Consider the following 25514-nt stretch of genomic DNA (forward strand, 5'->3'; position numbering starts at 1 on the left):
CACAGATAAATGTGTATCATCTTTCCTCCTCTTTACAATTCAAAAAAGCACATGCCATGTACCTGGGGCTTGAACTCAAGGCTTGGGCACTGTCCCTGAGTTGACACTTTACCACTTGAGCCACAGCACTACTCCTGGCTTTTTCTGTTTATGTGGTACTGAGAAGTCGAACCCAGGGCTTCATGTATGCTTTGCATGCAATTCTACCACTAAGCCACATTCCATATTCCTGTATTCCGCATACTCTTGTACTTGCCACATTCCCAGTCCATATGCCATATACTCTCATACTTGCTGTCTGCAAGCTGGAACCTGTTCTTTAGGTTCCAGTGCAAGTTTTTCCATTGCAATGGTGGGAGAAGACTAGGATTTTAGTTCAAGTTATCAGGTAGGGATTTTAATCTTCCTATTCTTTGTGGTTCTCTTTGGGCCCTCAACACATTGGATAACTTTTACCGACTATGGGAAAGGCTGTCTGCTTTTGCTGTTCTTCAATCCAGATGCTAATCTCTTCCAGAACCACTCTTAAACGTATTAAAAATAACATTTAACCAGATAGCTGGCTAAATGTTAGCCAGTAAGGTTGATAGATAAAATTTGCTGGCATACCTTTGGAACATTGCCTGTCAAGACTACCTCCTTGAGTTGTTTGTGCCCTTAAATTCCTTCTTTGCAGTATTTTCTCATCTATCAGCACTTCAGAAGTTTTTCACTTGTGGTGAGTTTATATGTGATTTTTGTTGTTGTTGTTGTTGCTGCTGTTGTTGTTATCGGTCATGGAGCTTGAACACTGGGCCTGGGCACTATCCCTTAGCTCTTCAACTCAAGGCTAGTGCCCTACACTTGAGTCACAGCTCCAGTTTTCTGGTGGTTAATTGGAGATAAGAGTCTCACAGATTTTCCTTGCTGAGGCTGGCTTTGAACCATGATCCTCAAATCTCAGCCTGCTGAGTAACTAGGAGCCACCAGTGCCCAGCTTATATATGAATTTTAAGACAATTTCAGGTCTTCTGTTACTATCCTCTTCCTTCTGTGTAACTTTTCTCTTAGATCCATTTGTATTCTCTGTGATAGTTTAATGGAAGAGCTGGGGAAATGTTTGCACCAAAATGTGGTTTGTATTTTCTACTTTAATCGGTTTAAAGTTGGTAGTTTGTTTTATAATGTTGAAGGTATGGGATTTTTGTGAGTTTACTTGTTCTTTGAAAGGCATGTTTGAGGATTTGGATTTACATGATCACCAATAGTTCACTTAATTTTTAAGTTATGAAACTATTTGTTACTTTTTCATGGCTGTGACAGAATGCCCGACTTAAGTAACTTAAGGAAGGAAAGGTTTATTTGTCTCATGGTTTCAAAAGATAAAGCCATGTTCAGTTGGACCAGGACTTCATAACAGTGGGAATCTAAGGCAGAGGGAAGCTGTTCACTTTCTGTGGACAGAAAGTAGAGATAAAACAGGGAGGGGCTGGTGACAAAATATCCACAAGGACCTGCCCTCCTGACGTACTTTCTGCAGCTAAGTTCTACCACCTCAAGTTTCCAGAACCTCTCAAAATATTGTCCAGCTAAGACAAAGTAGTCAAAACATAAGCATGTGAGGAACATTTCATATTAAAACCATAACCAATATTTTTCAAATGGCATTTTCCCCTTACTGAAACAGAGTAGGCATCTTAGTCCAGAATACTTTCTGTGCATTCTGCCACTCAGATGAGTTAGCATTATAGATGAAGTCTGTGTGCTTTTCTGTTGTAGACAAAGCCCTCCCACACTACAGTTTTCTTCAGTAAGGATCACCCTATTTCTACTCTATGCCCTAAAGCTTAACACAGAATCATTGCAATATCCATTTCCCCCTCTATCTTCACGTATTCTAAAATAGAAGAATTTCTCCTTGCTTCTAGTATGGTCAGAAATATCTTTGTTAAAAAGATGATACAATTCCTTGGCATGTAAAATCTGTAATTGAATTAAGAAGTATATTTGGGCCAGGAATAGTTTTGAGGCATATCTAGTATACACTGAGGCTCCTTGACAACACGGGGTTGATGTTTACTTTACACTGTAAGTATCTGGACGTCATGAATAGATTGTTGAGTCAGTGATAGACAAATACCAAGATAGATTGCTAGAAGGGAGGACATAAGGAAAAGGTATTTAGGAAGAATATTTGCCTTAGTTTTGGTCTCTTTATTTTTTTAATCATTAAAGTAAGTGTAAGTGAGTTTAAGCTACAAGTGGTGTAGAGGAATTCTGGCTTGTCACTTTACTCTGAATGGCAGCCATGTTCAATTAAGGAACTAAAGCCACAGTGAGACTCAGTAAAGCAACTTGTTTTAGGTCATAAAACTAATAAGGGGCAGTTACTATTTGACGCAGATCTATTTGCTCTTGTTGTAATAATTGTACACTTCTTAGAGCCTGTTTTCACAGAAACAGAACGTAATAGTAAGGGTACCACAGGCAGAGCCAAAGTTCCTGGAAATGGGAAATGGTCTTTGGTGCATCACTCCAGCTGGGATAGTTTGTATTAGAAGTAGTAATGCCTTTCAGAAAACTCTTTAACTTTTTGGAAATTAAACATTTGTTATGGCTTTTCATATTTATGCAGTGGAATTTGTGATGTGTGGTCCTACAAAAATGAATCTTCCACTGCAGATGTCACAGTCTCACTTCTAGAGTTAAGATGGGAAAAAATTGTGCATTATTGCTTCAGTTTTTTGGAGATCCTTTTGATAGCAAAATCTTTTGTCTGTGATTATCCAAAGGGACCCAGGGTTTTCTTTATTGCTCTTTTCTGGATAATAGATCAGATGATATGTCTCTCAAGTAGAGTCAGAAGCCCCATCTAAGTATTACAGGAAAAAAAGTATTTATAGATCTGGAAGGAAAAAAAATGAAGATGGGTGATAGCGATTATTACAGTGAAAGTTAAGATACATTTTCAGGCAATGGAAAAATGTGCATGTAAATAGTGACTTTTCCCCAAAGGATGAAATACAGATAATGAAAACTCACTTAGAGTATAAAGGTAATGTGGTCAAATGAATAATTTCTAAAAGCCTACATTTTTGGAATGCCTCAACATAAAGAAAGCTTTATAAAAATCTTCTCTTCATTATTCCCATGGCTCAAGATACTTCAAGAATTTAATACTTTGTCCAAAGAAAGTACATGCTCTATCTGTAGTGTTACAAGTTCAAAATTATCTAAGCTATTTTTTCCATTGCTTGATAATTATTCTGTTAAAAGACACCTAAATGAGAAAGCTAGCAGATCATAAGGAAAGATAACACATATTCATTATGCATTGGCCAACTGCCAAGAGTTTACTGAGACAGACAAATTCAAATGAGCCAGGCAATACCTTCTTAGGATTTCAGATTTTTTTTATTTTATTGACTAAATATCAGTTGTTAAATTTAGAACATACTCTTAAATGTTAATACTTATAATGATCATAATTTTGGGTTCTATTTTCTAAAACAATCTCAAATTTATGACATTTATATTCCTCACCAAACAGATCTGGCTGCTCTTCTGACCAACCTATTGATTATAGTGGGTGAGTATTTTAGATACAAATTTTTTCCCTTCTTAATGTCAATCATTTAAAAAATATATGTATATGTTATATTTTATGAGAGAGAGAAATTGGAGAAAATGTTTACAGTCACAGAGAAAGGCTTTAAAAGACAGGACCAGGGCTGGGAAGGTGGCTTAATGGTAGAGTGCTTGTCTTACATGCATGAGGCTCTGGGTTTGATTCCTCAGCACACATAAGCAGAAAAATCAGAAGTGGTGCTGTGGCTCAAGTGGTAGAGCACTAGCCTTGAGCTGAAGAACTCATGGACAGCACCCAGAATTCAGGCCTCACGACTGACACACACAAAAAAAAGACAGTACCAGAAGTCTCCAATGCCAATGACATGGCAGGAGCTGGAATTTAGTTGACTCTCCTATCTACCAGCACACCTGCTTCTTTTTAATATTATGTTAGCTGTGGTCTCCTGCCTAGGCAATTTTAAAATGGGGTACAAATACTCAAATTCTCTTTCACAAAGAACTTTAGATTGTGGTGGTGAGTATGGGTATGTGCTGTCCATTTCTTGTCTTTTCTTTATTTTAAAATAAAAAAAGTGCTAACCCCAAAAATACATTTTAAGGGATTACAGTTTCCTTTTTACACTATTGGTATGTTTGAAGATTTAATCATCTTTAATTGCATCATGGACACTTTCAAACAATCAGAAACACAGGAAATATAAAAGGAAGCCCTATCCACCTATCACCTACTTCAAACAGTTATTTCAAATGGCCAGGCTTATTGCAGGAATATCATCCTTTCCCAAATCCCAGTACTGATCTATTTGCTCATGAAAATTCATGTGTGGAGACTTAATCCCATGGTACCAGTATTTGGAGGCATGGCTTTGGGGGTGATTGAGACATGAAGGAATGGGGATTGTCACTCTTACAGAAAGACTCCAATTAAGAGAAGTATTCTTTCTTGCTGTTGTATTCTGCCATGTGAAGCTATGAAGACAATGGCACATAGGAGTGCCTTCACCAGATAGTGAATTGGCTGGTGCCTTGATCTTAATTAAGACTTTCCTCCAGCTTCCAGAACTATGAGAAATAAATCTACTTTTTATAAGCTACCCATTCTTAGATATTGTATTGTAGCACCTTGAGCAAACTAGGACATCCAGATGTATTTCGTTGAAGTCTATATGTCACTAAAAGATAAGGGATTCTTTAAAAACATAACCTTAACATTTTCCAGAGTGTACAGTGTTTAAAGAGATTTGTCTTTGCAGCTGCAGTATGTTCTAATTATAGTGGAAGTCAGCGAGATAAATTGCTAAGCATATGCAGTTCAGTTTATAGACTTTCTGGAGCATATTGCTTACAGATTTTTAGGTTTTTAAAATTCTTAAAATGTACACCATTTTCATCCAGATTTTCCTGATTTTAAAATGTACAATTCTGTTGCTTATTTAAAAATGTTGCAGCTCTATTAAGTTAAAATTTTTATATTATGAAATTCACTTATTTTTATTATCTTTAAGTACTTGTACAAAGGATTATAATTCAACATGTCAATTTATGAGTACAATACCTCTTGATCAATATCATCTATTTTAATTATACTATCCAGTGAAATGATGAAAAAGTTGTAGTAGATGATCTATGGTTCCAACTCTGTGATTTATAAATTTGTTTATTTCTATATGACTTCGGGCATATTGATTTTCTTTGGCTTGATTTTCTCATCAGATAAAATGTGACATTAATAGAATTATATGGAGATATTGATAGAATCATATATAAGTATGAGATTATATTCTTGGAGCAGAAAAAAGTATCTGTGCATGGTACTTGTAATAAGGTTGGGACTGTTTTAGTCTGTTGGACCAAGAATGTATTAAGAATTTCTTCAGTGTGGTCTAGGTGGAGTCAATGGTATTAAACTACTAATTAGTAAACCAGCAATTATGGAGGAAGGAAAGTTTAACTATTAACAGTAGATGCCATCTATTGAATGTTTACTGTTTTAGAGTATAGTAGACATTGTTTGTACAAGTTAACACACGTAGTTGTCAACCTATGAGCTGATGATGATTCCTTAAAAGAAAGTAAAGAAATTGCCCCAAACCACCTAGCAAGTCAGTGACTGGTGGAGAGTCGTATTGTGGTTCTAAAACTACGATTATTACTACTAAATTGTCTTTCAGAGCAAACAGCTCTTGGAAATAGAGAATCTTATGGCTGAAAGAGCTTCAGCCAGGGACACTGTTGCTTGGGAAAGATAGCTAATATTGCTAACCATCTTTATGAGGAGTGATTATGCTATATTTGATTTCCCCTATGTGTCCTTTGTTACTGTAATCGGATTGTGAAGTGGCATTTCAGTTATTGGACACAATAAGTATCTGTAGTGTGTTTAGTATTCTTTGGTAGGTTTACCACAAACAACAACATATACCTGTTTTGGTTTTTTTGTGCCAGTCCAAGGGGCTTGTACTCAGGGCCTAGGTACTGTCTCTGAGCTTTTGTACTCCAGTCTAATGCTCTAACACTTGAGCCAAAGCTCCACTTTAGGCTGCCTATAAGGGAGTCCAGAAGAAGCTTTTTCCTCCTAGAATTCCATCAGTATGATTTGCTTTTCTAAAAGAAAATGTTCATTATCCCTTTTTGTTTTGTTAAATGAGTGATCACACTCTTAAGGATTTATTAATAAATTACCATTGATAACAAAAGTCCAAGATTTGGGCTGGGAAGGTAGCTCAGTGGTAGAGTGCTTGCCTTGCTTGCATGAGGCCCTGGGTTTGATTCCTTAGCACCACCTAAGTAGAAAAAGCCAGAAGTGGCACTGTGGCTCAAGTGATAGAGCACTAGCCTTGAGCTGACGAGCTGAGAGACAGTGCCTAGGCCCAGAGTTCAAGCCCCATAACCGACAAAAAAAAATCCAAGATTTAAAAAAATTCGTGTAGTTAAGGAATTTTTGAATCTACACTTAAAAAAAAATGGAGGTTCCAGCTGGCAAGTGTTAGTAGAATTGCTAGACTTCCTTCCTCTTCTGACTTTGTTGATAATAGTGGCTTTGGCTCTGTGGAAAAGGAACAGACAAGAGGCCATTGGTTGGCTTATTGGTAGTTTTGGGAAAGGTTTCCAAGTGGTAGGCTATTATTACTGTTAGCAGCAGACTTTATTTTTTGATGTTGTACAGTGTAAAATGTTTAATTTCCTACTATATTCGTTAATGTAAAATTACATTTCAGGATAAATTGAAGGCATTTTCATAGAAAACTTAAGATTCAAAGTTGCTTTCTCTTTTTCTTCTTCCTGTTTTCTTCATTTCTACTCCATCATGGAATATGCTGGGTCTGATTGGTAAAATTGGTATTGTGTGGTGATACTTGAACTTTGAAATTTATTAGAGGAGTTGTTACGATTTTGGCCGGTTCTGTATTTTGCACAAAGTTAGCCATTGATTTACCATTTTAATTTTTATTTAGTTACATTTGACTTTTTATTGCTATTATAAAGGTGATATACAAAGGGGTTACAGTTACATAAGTCATATAATATTTCTTTTGGACAATGTCACCCCTACCTTTTCTCTCTCCCAGTTTTTCCCTCCCATTCCCACCACAAGTTGTATCATTAATTTTCAACATAGTGTCAGTGAGTAACACTGACACAGTTTACCATTTTTATTTTAATCTTTTGAGTACATTGTTCTTTCATTTAAAAATGCAGATTAATCATCATACACAAAAATTACATGGATTTTATACTGTTGTTCCACTTTATTGATGGATTATCCTGAAGTTGAGTAATAATTGCTTCCACAGAACTTTATATATTGATATATAGAGTGGTGATGAATGCTGTATGTGTGCTTGTGTTTGTTTTAAACTCCAAGATTGCTCCTATTCTCTGACAATAGTTGAAAGTATTTCTAATAGGAATTTAAGTATAGCTATACTTCAGTATTTATCTGGAAATACAAGGCAAGGAAGCCTGTGTTCTGATTTTGTTCTTTACCATTGTGTGTCTACATGATGTAGATTTATTAGAGATGATGTAGTTAGCCGTAGGCAATCCTAATGGGTTTTCACTGTTGTTAAAAAATGCTCTTCGAAGAATATAAGTGAATTTTCCAAATAAACTGGTTGAGTTATACTTACTGAGAGAGGACTTCCAGTACACCACTCGTAGCATCAATTATAATCTCTTTTGAAGTGTAATTTGCTCAGCCTTGATTAAAAGGCCTGTAATCGTCTTTTCTGACTCAGCACATCCTCTGCTGCCCTCTAATGGTTGCCCATCCACAGCACCCATTACTACCCATGTATCCTAAGTGGACTGGGCCTCTCTCCAGCCTGCAAGCAGCTATGTGTGTTGGAACATTGAGAGGAGCTGCTTTGAGCAAAACCATGTGTATGGTTCCTCCAAATGTTGGCATTGGGTAGTTAGAGTAAGGTTAGGATTTCAAGATTAGGTGTTTTTGCCCTACTATTGGTTCATATGCTTGTTCACAATACACATACACACACATACGTAGGTTCAACAATCCTTTTCTTGTGAAAAGTGGTGATCTATCCCAGTGGAATGACTGTGAACTGGTATCTATGTGTTAACATTGTATCATGGATAGTGGGTAGATTGTTGTATTTTACAAGATCTTCCTTTATTTCATGTATTTTGTATGATCAATTTTAATTTGACATAGTATGTAAATAACTAGATAAACATTTTTTTCTTATGGTAGCTATGCTTAACACTTGAAATCCAAAAAAGAATATTTTTTGAAAAATATATTTAAGCTAGTAATATAGTACTCGTTATTTTTATTGCCCATCTCCAGTGGAACAATGAAAGAAACTGAAAGGAAGAAGAGTGTAGATGTTCTCATCTGCTGCTTAATGGGATTAAGTGTGACTAGGGTTTTATTTTATGGTAACATACTTTAAAAAAAAAACATGAAATGATCAGGCACAGCCCACTAAGCTCTTAGTTTTGCTTTCACTTCCTATTTCAATCAAATTTCTTTGTTGACTAAAATAGAATCTTTCTCTAGTTAACTTAGCAGTAGAGGGATTTATTAGCAGGGTCTTGTATAATTTACCAAATGAGAACTATGGAAGTATAGGCTCAAAAAATAGGAACAAAAAGCAGCTCAGAATTTGTGCGCATAATCAGATAGGAAAAATCTAGGTAATAAGTCAGTTTTTTCTATGACTAAGTGACTTCTATATGTGTTTTATTCCTTTGGTTTGAAATTCAGATCAGCTGTTTTCTTGATTATAGTTTTTAGAGTCAAGGGATCAAAAATAATTTTATAAAAAATCATAGGTATTATTTACCATCTGTGATGGCATTTCCATTGATGATGTAAAGATATTGGTGGAATGCTAGTGCCTTAACATGAACCAAAAAAGGATATAATTTTATCTGTATATAAACATGATTGTTTTGAACTGAGATACTTCTTACTGTACTTGTGTGTGGGTTTGCTTCATACTGTCCAATTTTGCAGCTTGTCAGACACCTATGGAATGTCTTTCAATTCAAATCACTTTAACTCAATTCACTTCACTTCAGTCTAATTCAGTCTAGTTTAGTTCAGTTTGGTTCTGGCACTAAGTACCAGAGCTGATGCTTATACTCAAAGCTCACACAACTGACCTCACTTTAGGTGTCAATTGTATGTGTTGAGCCCCAAAGTCAATTCATTTCTGTCAAAATGGGCTACAAATTGGGGTTCTCAAGACTGACACCTTCCTTGGGGTTGATAATTCATTAGATAAGAACGATATGTAGAGCAAGGTATTGAAGGGAATCATGGAGCCTGCAGCACCCTCTAAATGTGCCACCTTTCTAGGACCTTCATGCATTTGCCGCTTGAAAGACCTCAAGTTGTATTATGTAGGCATGAGTGGTTAAATCACTGGCCACAGGTCATTGACTCAGTCTCCAGCCCCTCTCACCTCCTCAGAATTTGGGAGAGTAGGGCTGAAAATTCTAAGCTTCTAACCAAAGTTTGTTGTTCTTATAACATACTTCATCTTGGGCTTGTCTGGATATTCCCCGAAAAGTCACTTTAACAGCCCAGGTTCTAATAGGAAAAAGTTCGTAGGAATAATAAAGTATATTCCCATCAGGAGATTCCTAGAGGTATAGTCCTCAGATCTCAGCCTCCTGCATAGCTAGAATTACAGGTGTGAACTCAGAAGGCTGAGGTATAAATATCACTGTTTGAAGCCAGCCTGAGCAGGAAAGTTCATGAGAAGTAGAGCTGTGGCTCAAATGATAAACCACTAGCCTACAGCAAAAAAAGCTCAGGGACAGTGCCTAGGCCCTGAGTTCAAGTTCCAGGATCAGCATGTGCGCGCGCGCACACACACACACACACACACACACACACACACACACACACACACACACACACACACACACACACCCCTTTTTAGTTTAGAGCTCTATATTTAAATAGCTTGCTATCATCAGATATTTTCAGAGCTGTTTTATTGGTAAGCTGATAGTGTGTGTGAAATTGCCTTTATGGAACAACATTGCCTGTTTGTGCCCTGAGTTCAAGTTCCAGGATCAGCATGTGCGCGCGCGCGCACACACACACACACACACACACACACACCTTTTTAGTTTAGAGCTCTATATTTAAATAGCTTGCTATCATCAGATATTTTCAGAGCTGTTTTATTGGTAAGCTGATAGTGTGTGTGAAATTGCCTTTATGGAACAACATTGCCTGTTTGTGAAGCTTTTTTCTCACCTAATAAGCTCTGATTTTTGAGACAATGTTTAACTTCTCTGATTCTTCTGTTAAGTAGAGGTAATAGTTGTATTTATCTCAGAAACACTGGGAAGACTTAAGTATGTTAACCCAAAAATATCGTTTATAATAGGGAATGGTTCTGGTAAATACTTGATAAATGCTAATTATCATAACCATTATTTTTACCATTTCCTATCATTATTTTCCAACTTTAAATCAGATTTCCTATAAACTGGCCAAAGGAGAATGGAACCAAGACAGGAATCCAAGCTTTCTGGGTTCTTGCTTGTTGGATAGCTCATAGAGTCAAAATATTGATATGGAGACCTGACACATCAGTTTTAGATAAAAGATATAAAATCGGAAGCATTCCTCTTGTATTCCTAGTACCATTTAGCTAGTCTGATTTATAACAAAAATGAATGAACAATATTCAAACAAATACTTAATAAATTAAACTTGAAGAAAAAAGTTTGTTTCATACACAGGTGCAAACAGTGATTATTTTAATTGGACACACAAAGCTGTAAAATAACATACAGTCAGTTTAAAAATTATCTAAGATTTCTGTTTTCAAGACAACATTTTTTTGCAAGGCAGGGCTGTGACTTGGGTGCTCAACTCCAGCTGATAACACAGTGCTTGAAATGGGATGGGTCCATAACAGGTGTTTGCTGAATAAGTCATATAAAGAGTCATAACTTCCACTCCACTTGGAAATTGTTTCCAGAAAGCATACATTGACTAGTACACTTTAAAGAACTGTTCTATGTCATGGTAGTGTGACATGCTTTAGAGGAAGGGATAAAATATGATAGAGCATAATCTCAGACATGGAGCTAAGTGTAAGAGGATAATATAATTGAGCTTTTGATTAGCTTATTTTGTTTTAAAGGTTCTGCTGCCCTCAGAACCTGATTTAGTAATATATAGGGATGGCCCAGGCTTTACATATCTACCATGCTAGAGCCTCTGTTTAAGGGAAACTGCCTTGCCTTTTGAACTTGCTACATATGAATGTACTTTTTGTGTTTACCTATATACTTTGGCTCTGAACAGTGGACCATGGAAAACAAAACCAAGAATAATCCCTTCTGGCATGGAACAAAAAGATGAATTGAACCAATGAGATATTTTCCCCTGGAGAATTTAAAATTGTAGAATGTGAGATATGGAGGTAGCTAAGAGTGGGAACAAAATGGAAACAGTATAATAGGAAGTGCCTTAAAATAACACAAAAGTCAAATGTGTTATTATGTGGTATGGGGAGCAAAAAATATGAGAATTGAAAACATGCTTGCAATAGCAGAACAGAAGGAATCAAGTATTTGGGATGAAGCTATGTAATTAGTAAGGAAAGCAATGGGATATTAATTGACTCACTCAGTAGACTTTTCCACAAATAATACATTGAGGCACTGCTGTGTACCAGACAGTATTGTTGCCCACAAGCATTACTCTGAGAAATAATTAAGCCAGTGATTGTTAACCAGCTGTGATTTTTGCCTACTAGATATCATCTGGTGTTGTCTGGAACCATTTTGGCTGTCAGGACTGATCAAGGGAGAGGCAAGGGAGGTTCCACATAGAGCTCCCTTATGACCCAGCAATTCCACTTTTGTGCATTTACCCAAACAATCACAAATAAGGCTATACTAAAGCTACCAGCACAACTATGTTCATCACAGCATTATTTACCATAGCTAAGATATGGAACCAACCCAGATGCCTGCCCTTCAGTAGATGAATGGATCAAGAAAATGTGGTGTACACACACACACACACACACACACACACACACACACACACACACACACACACACACACACACACACACACACACACACACACACACACACACACACACACACACACACACTGGAATTCTATTCCTTTAATGATATTTAATAGGTGGAGACTAGGGTTCCTGCTAACTGATTCACAATGTACAAGGCAAGTTCCTACAAAAATCATTTATCTGGCTCAAAATACCAGTAGTTCTCAAATTGAAAAACCCTGGGATAAACCATCATGAAAACACTTTTTCAGACAATAATTGTTATCTTGTAGTTGACATTTACCTTTCTGTGTTTTCAGAAGTGAAGAAGTGAAGTGAAATGGAGGCCTCAGTAATATTGCCCATTTTGAAGAAAAAACTAGCCTTCCTTTCAGGTATGTTTCTGAAATGCAAACTGATATGTTTAGGATACAAACTTATTTAAACTCTGATAAATTTGACAGACATGCATTATTTTTTTCTGTGATGTTTTTTCAAAGGCATTTCCTTTAATAGAATGGGACAACAGTGAGCTATTATTTCTGGTTCTGCCTGACCATTTAAATTCTATCCTGTAATTTGATTAAAATGACCTCTACAAGGTAGATGTTATATTTCTGTCATCTTAAGTAGAAGGCAATAATTAATAATTGACTAGCAGGCATCTAAGTAATTGTTGTTTGAATCAGTAATTAGTCATAATTAGCCCCTGACTTCCATGTTCTTAGGAGAAAGCCTAAGTACACAGGAGGATTGTGAAGTATCAGTTATGGTGTTCTTATTCTTCACTGTGGAATTGGTTGCATGTATCTGACCTTATTTTTACTTCTTAACATCAAGTATGTATTAGCTTAGGCACGGAGAAGCTGTGAGACATTCTATTGGTTTAATACAGTGGTATGGGACACTGGAGTAGCAAATTTATGAAATTCAGGATGAAATTGAGTAAATCTATATATAATAATTGACATTATGGCCCTGTCAACTTAGGGTTGTTTGGATTTTATTACCTTTTCCTTTGTAATTCTGTTTAGGTCTTTTTGTTTAATTGTTTGATAATACTAATTGCCTTGATAATACTAATTTTTTTCTCCTCAAAATATTATATTATAAACTGACATTGTTGCTTCATGTACAAGAAATAAGAAATTGAATTGCCTTAGTATTATTACGTATTTTATTTGTATTTTCTTTACCTTTCTCCTTACAGATTGGCATTTATATTTTCTATTCTTTTTTCATTTTATTTATTTTTTATATATATTTTCTGTTGTAAAAATACTGTACAGAGGGGGGTTACAGTTACTTAAGGTAATGAGTACATTTCCTATCCAGCATTGTTACCTCCTCCTTTGTTTTTTCCCTACCATCCTTCCCACCCTACCTCCCCAACTCCTCCTTCCCCCGCCCCCGAAGTTGTAAAGTTCATTTTCAACATAGTGTTTTGTACATCTCATTGTTACAATGGGTCAACCTGTATCCTTATTTCAGCATTTTGTTATTTCCCTTCCTTTCCCCAAATTATACAAAGGTATATACAATGCAGGGCACCTACATCAAATACAGTGAAAACAGGGGTTATACCAGGGGGGAAAAACATATAAAGCAACACAAAAATCACATGGTATATTGTAAGTACGTTAGAAACAATAGCAAGAAATAAAACCCACTTGTGTCCCTATCTTAGGGTTCATTTTGTTTAACATTATCTTATTTGATCATATGTAAATAGCTTTTGACCTTTTCTGCCTGTCACAGATATATACTAGTTATTGCAAATAAGGGAAACCATGGGACCTATATTTCTTTGGGTGTGGCTTACTTCACTTAATATAATTTTTCCACGTCTTTCCATTTCCTGACAAATGGGGTGATGCCACCCTTTCTGATGGAGGCATAGAATTCCTATATATATATAATATATATATATATATATATAATGGAATTTATATATATATATATATGTCACATTTTCTTGATTCATTCATCTACTGAGAGGCATCTGGGTTGGCTCCATATCTTAGCTATGGTAAATAATGTTGCAATAAACATAGTTGTACTGGTAGCTTTAATATAGCCTTGTTTGTGATCATTTGGGTAAATGCCCAAAAGTGGGATTGCTGGGTCATAGGGGAGCTCTATATGTAGTCTTTTGAGGAACCTCCATACTGCCTTCCAGAGTGGTTGAACAAGTTTACACTCCCACCAACAGTGCCATTGTAGCCTTCTGGCTACATCCCCTCCAGCATCTGTTGTTATTGGAGTTCTTGATTATAGCCATTGTAATTGGGGTGAGGTAGAATCTCAATGTTGTTTTGATTTGCATTTCTTTTATGGCTAGAGAAGTTGAGCATTTCTTCATGTGTCTATTGGCCATTCTTATTTACTCTTCAGAGAAGTTTTTCTTTAAGTCTTTAGCCCACTTATTTATTGGGCAGTTGTTTCGGATTTGTTGTTTGGGGATTTAGTTTTTTGAGTTCTAAGTATATTTTGGATATGAAACCCTTGTCCATTGTATGGCTAGTGAAGATCTTCTCCCAATCCATAGGCTTTCTATTGATCTTGCTAGCTATGTCCTTTGTCATACCGAAACTCTGCAATTTCATGCAATCCCATTTGTCTAACCTTTCTTTGATTTATTGTGTTTCTTGGTCTTTATTAAGAAAATTTCAGCCCATCCAAGGAGCCCTAGAGTTTCTTCTATTTTATATTCTATTCTTTTCTGAAATGAATACTCTTATAAACACTCATATTTGTAGCCTATTTTATACAAGTTCATCAATATAAATTCTTGTCAATGGAAGTAAAACTGTGCATATAAATTTGTATTTGGGCTTGTCAGAATGCCCTGCTAGGAAGATGGTTTTAATTTGTCTTCTTTAGCAGAATATCAAAATGACTGTTTATTTTCAATCATGATGACATTGTTCTCTTTTTATCAGTAACATTCTTGAATCCCCTGATACTTGTCCTTGTGCAACATCAATCACCGTAACTTATCTTGAAAGACTTTTTCCTCTTGGCTTCTAGCTCTCTTTTGGTTTTACACTGATGGTATTATAGTGATGATTTTTATCCCTTAGTGAAAGCTGAGGATGTGGAGTTTAAAGTAGTCATGTGTTAAACTTGTTCTTTCAAAAAAGCTCTCCAGTGGATCATAGTACAACAGTTTAGGTGAGAACTTGCTTGTATAGTTGGATAAAGCTTAGCAGTTTTGAAGAGCAAATGAAAGTTCTCTTAGTTCACCTCTTGTGGCTTTCTTTCTTGATATTTGATAATTACAGATATAATTCCTTAACTTTTTTGGTAATGAAGAAAAGTTTTAAACAAACATTACTCAGTGACTGTAGTTTGAAAAGCCCTTGTGTAAACCAATTTTTTTTTTAAATTTTAAAGTAGAGTCTTGCCACGTGCCTGCAGCTCATGCCTGTAATCCATAGCTACTTAGGAGAATGAGAATGGAGGATCACATTTCAAGGCAAGCCTGGACAGAAAAGTTTTCAAGATCCCTTCTTAACCTATAGTATAGGTTAAGTGTATAGTACAGTGCTATATGTCTGTCATCCCTAGCTATGTGGGAGGATGAAAATGGGAAGGGTTGTAGTTGTAGGCTAACCTGGGCAGAAAAAAATTCTAGAGACTTTCTCTCCCTGGAGGGAAACTGGACATGGTGGTGTGTACCTGTGATTCCATCATTTTTTCATTTTCTGTATATTCCAAATAAATGTCAGTAATATTTTAATGTACTTCATGATGTAGCTTAGCAAGTAAATGGTCCTATTTTATAATATTGTTTTTCATAATATTATTGCTTCTCATGACTTAAACCTTTTCTTTGTAGATAGAAATTTATTTTACTTTCAAATGCTTATTATGCTAGGCAATACAGTAGGCATTTGATGAAGTGATTATACTAAGAATCAGACTGGATGAAAAACAACATGGTAACTGTTGTGTTCGGATGAAGATTTTGAGGGTGAAGTTTTTCTTTTCTAAGTTTTTATGATTTTGTTAAATCTCTGTAAACCTTTATAAACTACATGCTTATTTGATATTTTTCAAATTATTTTACTAACAGTGTTCCAAGATATTTATTGCACATACAGCTTTCTATGTACTGTATATTAAAGATAACTTTTAAAAAAGTATCTTTTTTTTTTTGTAGGAGGAAAAGACAGACGAAGTGGCCTCATCCTAACCATTCCATTATGCCTGGAACAAACAAATATGGATGAGCTGAGTGTCACTTTGGACTACCTCCTCAGCATTCCAAGGTGATTCTACAGGTGTCTTTAAATCACAGTGTACTTAGCAATGTGTCCTAATGTGTAACTTATCTTTAGCAACAAGTTAAAATAATTTAAAATCCTTACCAGTACTTTTATCAACAGAAAATAATACTCAATTTTGTACTCTTGGTGTACCCAATGATACACATATTTTCAAAAGGTTTGTACTGTCACCTTTTTAGAAAGTAACAGTTAAGTTTTTCTATGTCATGAAACTTTAGAAAAAATAGAGAAGTTATTCTAGCAGAAATCATCTTTTATTCAGGTCACTATTTCACTCAAGTGATATCAATACATGTATGGGTTCTATTGTTTTGAGTGTATACTATTAGGAGTTTTCAAATTTCTTTTTAATGTAAAAATTTTTAGATGCTTGTGGTTCACACATAATCTTAACTGTCGGAGGCTGAGATATGAGAATTGCAGTTTGCAACAGAAAGACTCTTATTCCATATAATCAGCAAAAAGTCAGCAGTAGAAGTGTGGCTCAAATGTAGAGTGCCAGCTGTGATAAAAAAAAAGCCTAGTACAAACATGAGCCCCTAATTTCAAGCCTCAATACGGACATAAAAAACCCAAAAAACAAAAACAAAGAAAATATATTTATATTTTAATTCATAAGTCTTTGCATTGTTAAATTTTAGTTTTCAAATGAAGACAAAACTTAAAATCACTCTATTTGCTTGAGCCTACACTTAACAGACAGAAACAAATCTTTACCTTTGCAACAATTCTTGGACTTTTATGTGTATTTAATTTTTCTGATTTCAAATGTTCATTTTTTTACTAGTAATATTAAGATAATGCCTATGACACTAACTAAAGTACTTTGTCATTATCCTTTCATCTTCTAGAAAGATCCTAAGCTCAGAGTGTGTCTTAAAAATTGTACTTTTTAGAATCCTGTGCTGTGTGTACTCATATTTAAAAGTCAGTTTTCAGTTCTCAATGTATGATTATTGGAGGTATCTACCTCCAAAAAGAAATTTTGTATTTAAGGAAAACATAGGCAAAGTTTACTTATTTAATTTTCGTAAATGAGGTTACATTCCCATCTTACATAAGAGGGAACTGAAGCATTGAAAAGGATGGTCCAGATAACTTGACCAGGAACATGTAGTAAGTCAAGGCTAGACATATAGTCTGAATGCAGCAGTCTGCCTCCAAGCCTAGGTTTCAAAGCATTGTGATAGAACCACCTAATTTTGTGATCACAATGTTGTAGCTATTGATAACTTCTGGTAAATTCACATTAAACTTGGATTTATCACAACTGATATTTGACATAAGACATTAAATTTTAATGAATATAATATAGTATATAATATAGTATGGTCATCCAATTGGAGAATCATGGAATATTTGGGTTAGAAAGTACCAAAGCAATTATCTAACCATTTAAGTCTTTTCATTTTAATGGAAATGACTACAGTTTCTTATTCTGATTATTCTTTTTTTTTTTTTTTGGTGGGGATGGGGCGGTCCTGTCGTGGGGCCTGAACTCTGGGCCTGAGTGCTGTCCCTCAGCTCTTCAGCTCAAGGCTAGCGCTCTACCACTTGAGCCACATTGCCACTTCTGGCTTTTTTTTTTTTCTTCTGCTTATGTGGTGCTGAGGAATCGAACTCAGGGCCTCCGGCATCCAAGGCAAGTGCTCTACCACTGAGCCACCTTCCCAGCCCCAACTCTGATTATTCTTGATTCAATATCTGTTAAGCTACCTTCCAGGTTTCCTCAAGCATTCACTTTTTAAAAATTGTAGCTTTGATTTTAAATTGTTTTCTCAAACTGCAGAAAAGCTTGTTATAGAAGAATCAGAAGAAAGAAAATGTTTGATGACTTGTGGAAGATCATATTTACATTGAAGTCATAAACCTTCAGTCACTGAGTAAATGTGGGGGAGCCTGCAAGAAGCTCCTCATTATCGTAGATGCTGAGGAAGTTGGGAACATAGCACAGAACAAATAAGTGTCACAGCTGTGGACTCATGGTATTAGATCTTACTGAGTGCTGTGAAAGCAAAGCACAGAGTCAGGAGAGACAGGGATAGTAAAGAGTAAGGCAGTATGTGGTATTAGTTCATAAAATGATATCCTTTTACTGGAGATGAGTGAAGTGAGTAGTTGGCTCTAGGATATCTGATGAAAGAAAATTTAAAACTGAGACTCTTGATTGCAAAGGTCCTGAGGCATGAGCAGGTTTAGCTTGTTGTGAAAACAGCAACCAAGCTGGAACAGTCTGATAGAGGAACAGAGATCTGAGAGAGTGGTGATAATGAGAGGCTACCATCGGTCAGAAAGGACCATGTTGACCATAATATGGGCTTCAGTTTTAAATAGGAAGGAAAGCCATTGTGTTCTCACTGAAAAGTGACCTGATATGGGTGATCAAGGTAGCTTGACAAGAGCATGTGATAAGTCAAGGCTCATATTTTTAAAGGTCCCCTAAATTTAAAGCATTGTGATTGAAGCTTCCAAGATATTAATAAGATAGTAGTCTTGCTTTCTGGAAATGTGTTACCTAATGAAGATGAATTACAAACAACTCATTAAAATAGATGAAGAATAAAGCTGGTGTCATTTTATAATATAAGCAGAACTCTGAGTGAAAGACAAGAAGCCCTTAATAATAATAATAAAAATTAGTGAAAAGCTTCAGAATTCTGATCCCAGAAATCTCTCACTAATCACTTTCTAGCTTTGAGGCTTCTTTTCTTTTATAGAGTGATAGAACTCAGCCATCTCCTCCTTGAAAGATTCTAATGGTGATTAAGAATAAGGAGGCAAGCTGGGCACTGTGGCTCACCCCTGCAATCCTAGCTACTCAAGAGGTTGAGATTTGAGGATCATGATTCAAAGCCAGCCTGGGCAGGAAAGTCTGTGAGACTCTTATCTCCTATTAACCGGAAGTGGCACTGTAGCTTAAGTATAGAGCACTTGTCTTGAACTGAATAGCTCAGGGACATTGTCCATGCCCAGAGTTCAAGCCCCACAACTGACAAAAAAATAAGGAGGCAAAGTCCTAGATAGTTCCTTCCTTCTCTAAAGACTCAATCATAAATAGGCTAGCAGTACTGAATTTTATTAGCACTTTAGGAATGCCAACATGCCCTTTATAAGGCATGATGTATAACATCTAAATTAAATATGTTATTGTTGAAAGTAGTGTTAAACCATCACTCCACTTTTGAAATGAAGTTTAAAAAATACTATTTTCACTAGACACTGGTGGCTCAAGTTCCAGATCAGCCCAGGAAAGAAAAGGCCATGAAACTACATCTCAACAGATAAAGTTCAGCATGGTGGTAATACACTTCTCATCCCAGCGATGGCAGGAAACATAAATAGGAAAATTTCAGTCCAGGCTATCCCTGGCAGAAAGTAAGACTCTATCTCAAAAATAACCAGAGAAGAAAGGACTAGAGGCATGACTCAAGTGGTAGAGCATCTGAGTAGCAGGTGCAAATCTCCAAGCTCAAACACCATTACCACCAAGCAATAAAATACTATTTTTGAGTAATTGAAAGAGCACATGATCTTCCCATTTTAAAATAGTATCTTTGAATTTGTATATTTTCATTATCTATATTAGTAAAATCTGAGAAAATTATGATTAAGTGTGTTTATTTAAATACTGAAACGGATACATGCAGTGCTAATTTCTTTAAGATCACTACAGATGGTACTTGCAAGCTTCATTACTTTCTTACTCTTAGTGTGCAAATTAATTTATGATATGCATTGAAATATAAACGTGTTGTGTTTGTAAAACTTACTTAACAAAATGGTTGTGTAACCTATGTCTTAGAGGTATAGATGCTGGTGACAAAGTAGTGGCGAGTTATAGGAATGGGGTACTTCCTTTGGTGGGGAGGCCCACATGGACAGATCTGTATTTTAGTTCCACATCCTATAAACATCCAACATATTGGGAGAGTCCCTAAATTGTTTACAGTTCTGCAAAGTCCACAGACTATCCTATTCCTAAGCTGGTCTTACTACAGCTTGTTGTATCCCACTGGGCATGGTGGTCTTCCTAGATGTCACTGTGGACCTCTAGGAATGTCCTCCTTATCCAAGCCCATAGGTAGTCATTATGTGTCATATTTGTTTTGCTCCACAAGTGGTTATGTGCTCTTGCTTATCTACAGGTGACCACTGTTTGCATTACTCTCTACTCCAATAATATTTTATCTTTTATTTTGTAATGAAAATTGAAAATTAGTGTTTAAATTTCTTTTACTGAGATTTCATTCACAAATTATAAAACTCACCTTTTAGGCAAAGTATACAATTCACTGGGTGTGTTTACAGGGTTGAGGAGCCATCACACTAATTCTGAATAACTTCATCAGTCCAAAAGGATCTCTTAACCCATTAGCACTCACTCTCCATTTTGTAAGTGGAATCATAACAATATATGGTTTTCTGTGTCTGGCTTCTTTCACTTAGTATTGTATTTTCAAGTTTTTATTTATTCTATGGCATATACCAGTACTTTATTTCTAATGGCTGAATAATTTTCCATTATGTGGCAATACTACATTTTGCTTTTATGTCTATCAGCTCACAGGTACTGAATTGTTTCTACTTTGTCATTAATATAAAATATGTTATCATGAGCATTGTGTGGGTATATACTTTAATTGGCTTTCCTTCTTGAATGATTCTCTGCTTACTTTAGAAGCTTCTGTACCTGCCTCTTCCTTCAAATTTAGCTTATATCATTGTCATCCTGGTGGTCCTTATTGTTTCTCACAGAACAGATGATGTATTTCTTGATTACTTGGAGTTTATAGAGGAGGGCTATTGGGAAAGACCTTCTGTTTACCTTTCATATAATGTATAAGTGGGACAACTTTGGAAAAGTCAGCTTTTATTACCAAGCCTGCTGAGCAAGTAGTTGCTTCTGATATTGTAAGGTCAGTTATTGAGATCCTTGCATTAAGTAATAGGTAAAATAATAATGGCTGTATAGTTTTTGTCTTCAGGACTTTTTTTCTTTTTGGTCAGTTGTGGGGCCCAAATTCTGGGCCTGGGCTCTGTCCCTTAGCTTTTCAGCTCAAGGCTAGCATTCTACTACCTGAGCTACAGCGCCACTTCCAGCCTTTTCTACTTATGTAGTACTGAGGAATGGAACCCAGGGCCTCATGCATGCAAAGCAAGCACTCTAACACTGAACCACTTTCCATCCCTGTTCAGGAATTTTTCTATATAAAGTTGTGTATTTTACCATAACAGACTTCTATAAAGTGTTTAGTAAATATTTTAATATTTAAATTAAATATATATTACCCATTATAATATGGTAATATGTATAATATAATAATATTTTCAAGCACACAAGATAACATTTTACAGGTCAAGTGACAGAATGAGAAAAGGGGAGCCAACATGGGTCAGTCATGGTAGAATCAAGCTTTGGATCATTTTTTAAGCTCTACCTTGTCTCATTAAATTCCTCCAAAGAGCAACAAGAATTTCCAATGGATTAATAAGTTTATTATTTTAAATTATTACTTCACAAGTTTTGTATTTCTGTCAGGAAGGAGAGACAAGCAGATATAAGGCAGTTGATAGTAATTAGTTACCTGCTTCATTTTGATTCCATTTTGAAGATGGAGAAATTAACATGCCAGTGGGGACGTGTGTGTGTATGTGTGTGTGTGTGTGTGTGTGTGTGAGAGAGAGAGACAGAGAGAGAGAGAGAGAGAGCTTGTGCGTGCATACATGTGTGCGTGTACTCATGCGTGCTTGAACTCAAGGCCTGTGTGCTGTTGCTGAGCTATTTTACTCAAGCCAGCACTTTCTTATGCTTTCTTATGTGAGTCACAGCTCTACTGCTGGTTTTAAGTCGTTAGTTGGAGATAAGAGTCTCATGGACTTCTGAGCCTGGGTTTGCTTCAAACTGTGATCCTTAGATCTCAGCTTTGTGAATAGCTAGTATTATAGAATTACAGGTTTGAGCTAACAGAGCATTCGTCACCTTATTGATTGATTGGTTGATTGGTGGTATTCTGGTTTGAATTCAGAGCCTTGCTCTTGTTAGGTCATAGCTACTTGAACTATAACCCTTCTTACTTTAGTTATTTTTCCAGTATACTTAAGTTTATGTCTAGATCTGAACTACTTTCCTTGTATTTATGCTTCCTGTGTAATTAGACAGGTATACTACCACACCCAGCTTTTTTATTGTTTGAGGTGGAATCTTGCTAACTTCTTCCATGGGCTGACCTATAAATCTATCTTATTTTATCTGCTGGATTATAGATGTGAGATATTTGTGTCTAGCCTGAATTTATCACAGTTTAGGACATTAACTGTCCATGCTTTTAGAGTACTTTCCTTTCATATTAGTTTGTAGATTATTATTTTCTGAAAGGATGAAAATAAGTTGCTTCAGAAAGGATCATATGAGGAGTTTTATTGATAATGTAAAACAAAGCAAATGAAGTGAATTTTATTCCATGTATTCTAAGGACTAAAAGCTTATTTTAATATATTTTAACTTTGTCTTATTTCAGTGAAAAGTGTAAGGCTAGAGGATTTACTGTGATTGTGGACGGCAGAAAATCTCAATGGAATGTGGTGAAAACAGTAGTCTTAATGCTGCAGGTAATTTTTCATTCTCTGTCTTTCAAGAAATGGCTTTTATTTTTATGACGAGGTCATGATGAAAATTGCAAATGCATCTCATTTGTTAGATATAACTAGACTTCTTGGCATTGACTTAGTTCTGAAAAACCTACATACCACTCAAATTTTGTATGTTTGAATTTATGTAGTAAAGAAAATCACAACCCACTTCAGAGGTTTATAAATAGTTGAAAATAATAAGGCAAGTTGATATACCAAAAGCAGGCTCACCTGAGCTGTTCATGCTGTGCTGCTGCCTCTGTGTGCTCCCCTGGGCTCCGTTCTCACAGGGTAGGGAGGAGAAGGGCTGGATAAAGCTGATAAAACTTCATAGGTGTGGCTGTCATCCCTGTCTTTCCTTCAAAATACACCAGGATTCATGATGATTTTATTTATTATTTATAGCCCAGAAGAAATGTAGTTAAGTTTTTTTTGTTTTTTGTTATTGTTGTTTTTTTTTTTTTTTTGCCCTGGGGCCTGAACTTTGGGCCTGGCGCTGTCCCTCAGCTTTTCAGCTCAAGGCTAGCGCTTTGAGCCACAGCGCCACTTCCAACTTTTTTCTTTTTGCTTATGTGGTGCTGAGGAATTGAACCCATGGCCTCATGCATGTAAGGCAAACGCTCTACCACTGAGCCACTTTCCCAGCCCTGTTAAGTTAAGTTTTTTTGTGGGACCTTAAAGGCTTGCAGATTACATTTAATAAACCAAGTTATTAAGTCCTTGAGAATGGGGCCTAGCCTGTTATGTATTTCCTATGTTTGTCACAGAATGGGTCTATGACCCCTGGCATGTAGCAGTCTCCTAGTTAGAAGTTTTAGGTTTATTAGAAGAGCTTTGGAACTATTACCTTGTGAAATGGGAAAATAAAACATTTGAGTGACTGAAAGGGCCTGGCTTACTCTTAGGCACCCAGTTGTCCATAGAAAGATTTCTAGAGAAGCAAGAGTTGAGATAATTAAAGAAGTTATCTTAGTTTAAATGAATGAAAATGAAAAGCCAGTCCTGGCAGGGACTGTGGCTTAGTGATAACTCAAAAATGAAGCACATTCAATGAAGAGTTGATAGAGACTGCTATGAGAAAATATAATTTGATGGTAGTGTGGGGTAGAGAGCATTCAGTGAGGTGAATATCAATAATGGTGAGAGATAGATCAGGAGTTTTAAATGAATTTGATGAATAGTTGAGAGCTGCTTTATGGTTCTGTGGAGAAAATATAATTTAAAAATGTAAGTGATTACTAAGGCAAATAATTCCTAATGTTTGATCATTTATTTAGAGTAATTGGGATAAAAGTATCTGAGTAGTGGGAACAAAGTAATTTTGGTTTTAGTTTCAGTGTTTAATGTGGTTCAAGTACTTTTCTATTATTGCTAGGTGAATTATCTTACTTAATTTTAGCCTCACAATCTAACCTTTCAGAGTAAGGTCTCATATCTTAGAAGGTCATCCAAAACATAAGGAATTCAAATAATTTAAAACTGGAAATTAGAATTGCCTTAGAACTCAGACTTGGTTTTACTCTTTTTTTTTCTCTTGCTTGTTTAGTTTTTTGTTTTGTTTTGTTTTATTTTGTTGTGCCAGATCTGGGGCTTGAACTCTGAATGCTGTATCTAGAGCCACTGCTCCATTCCTGCCTTTGATGGTTAATTGGAGAAAAGAGTCTCATAGACTTTCCAGACAGGCTGGCTTCAAATGGTAATCCTCAGATCTCAGCATCCTGAGTAGCTAGGATTATAGGCATGAACCATCAACACCCAGCTTAAGTGTGTATTATTATTTTTTTCATATTTAAAATCATTAATTTTAATTGCAAAATTGATTTTTTTAAATTTTTTTTAATTGTGAAAATACTGTACAGAGGAGTTACAATTACATGGGCAAGATAATGAGTACTTTTCTTATCAAGTATTGTGTATTATTTTTTTTAACCAGCGCATATACCCAAATTATCTGCTCATTTCTTCATTCTTTTTGAGCGTTTGACCTAAATATTTCATCTCTAAGATCACTTGTGGGTAGAAAAGGCCTCTGTAGGATCAGTTTTTGAGGAGCATAGATTAATACTTTTTTCTGGCAAGTATGTTCTGGCACTTTTACATTCCAAACCCTGATGATTACCTCTTCTCTGTGAAAAAAGTTGTTAAAATTATTTGTAGAAGAGAAGTCCCATGAATTATGATCTTGTGGTCTTCCCTACATCATATGTACCATATGTATATATCGTATGTATCATATGTTTCCTACATTCATATGTATCATGGATAAGATGTTTGGGACTTGCCATTTAAACTGGACTTCGAGCAGTGGCAGTGTTGAAGAAGAATCAGTGGATTCATCTGCCCTTGCAATTTCTTTTCTGATAGTTTTTTTTTTTTTTTTTTTACCAACTTTTGGATTTATTCATAATTGATCTTTTCAGAGTTTGCCATGGCCTACTGTTTTGCCTGGTTAAAACATTTCTACAGGCAGAATCACTCACTTTTTTTTTTTCTCAAAGGTTCT

At 35.8% G+C, this 25514-nt stretch overlaps 1 protein-coding gene across 2 annotated transcripts in view; it reads left to right on the plus strand.

Annotated features, from left to right (window-relative positions):
* Window positions 1-653: 653 nt before the first annotated feature.
* Sestd1 (SEC14 and spectrin domain containing 1) overlaps window positions 654-25514 on the plus strand; it is a 68659-nt gene continuing 43798 nt past the window's right edge. Inside the window, exons 1-5 of one of the 2 annotated variants that reach the window (XM_042688254.1) lie at window positions 654-718; window positions 3530-3568; window positions 12410-12484; window positions 16255-16363; window positions 22900-22990. In XM_042688254.1, the coding sequence (XP_042544188.1) occupies window positions 12430-12484; window positions 16255-16363; window positions 22900-22990 (255 nt within the window). In that variant the 5' untranslated portion in view covers window positions 654-718; window positions 3530-3568; window positions 12410-12429. The remainder of the gene's footprint in view (window positions 719-3529; window positions 3569-12409; window positions 12485-16254; window positions 16364-22899; window positions 22991-25514) is intronic. The other variant, XM_042688255.1, reaches the window with a different exon arrangement.

The sequence above is a fragment of the Dipodomys spectabilis genome, unplaced genomic scaffold (assembly GCF_019054845.1).
Source record: "Dipodomys spectabilis isolate Male_0828 unplaced genomic scaffold, ASM1905484v1 ptg000115l, whole genome shotgun sequence".
Lineage (NCBI taxonomy): Eukaryota > Metazoa > Chordata > Mammalia > Rodentia > Heteromyidae > Dipodomys > Dipodomys spectabilis.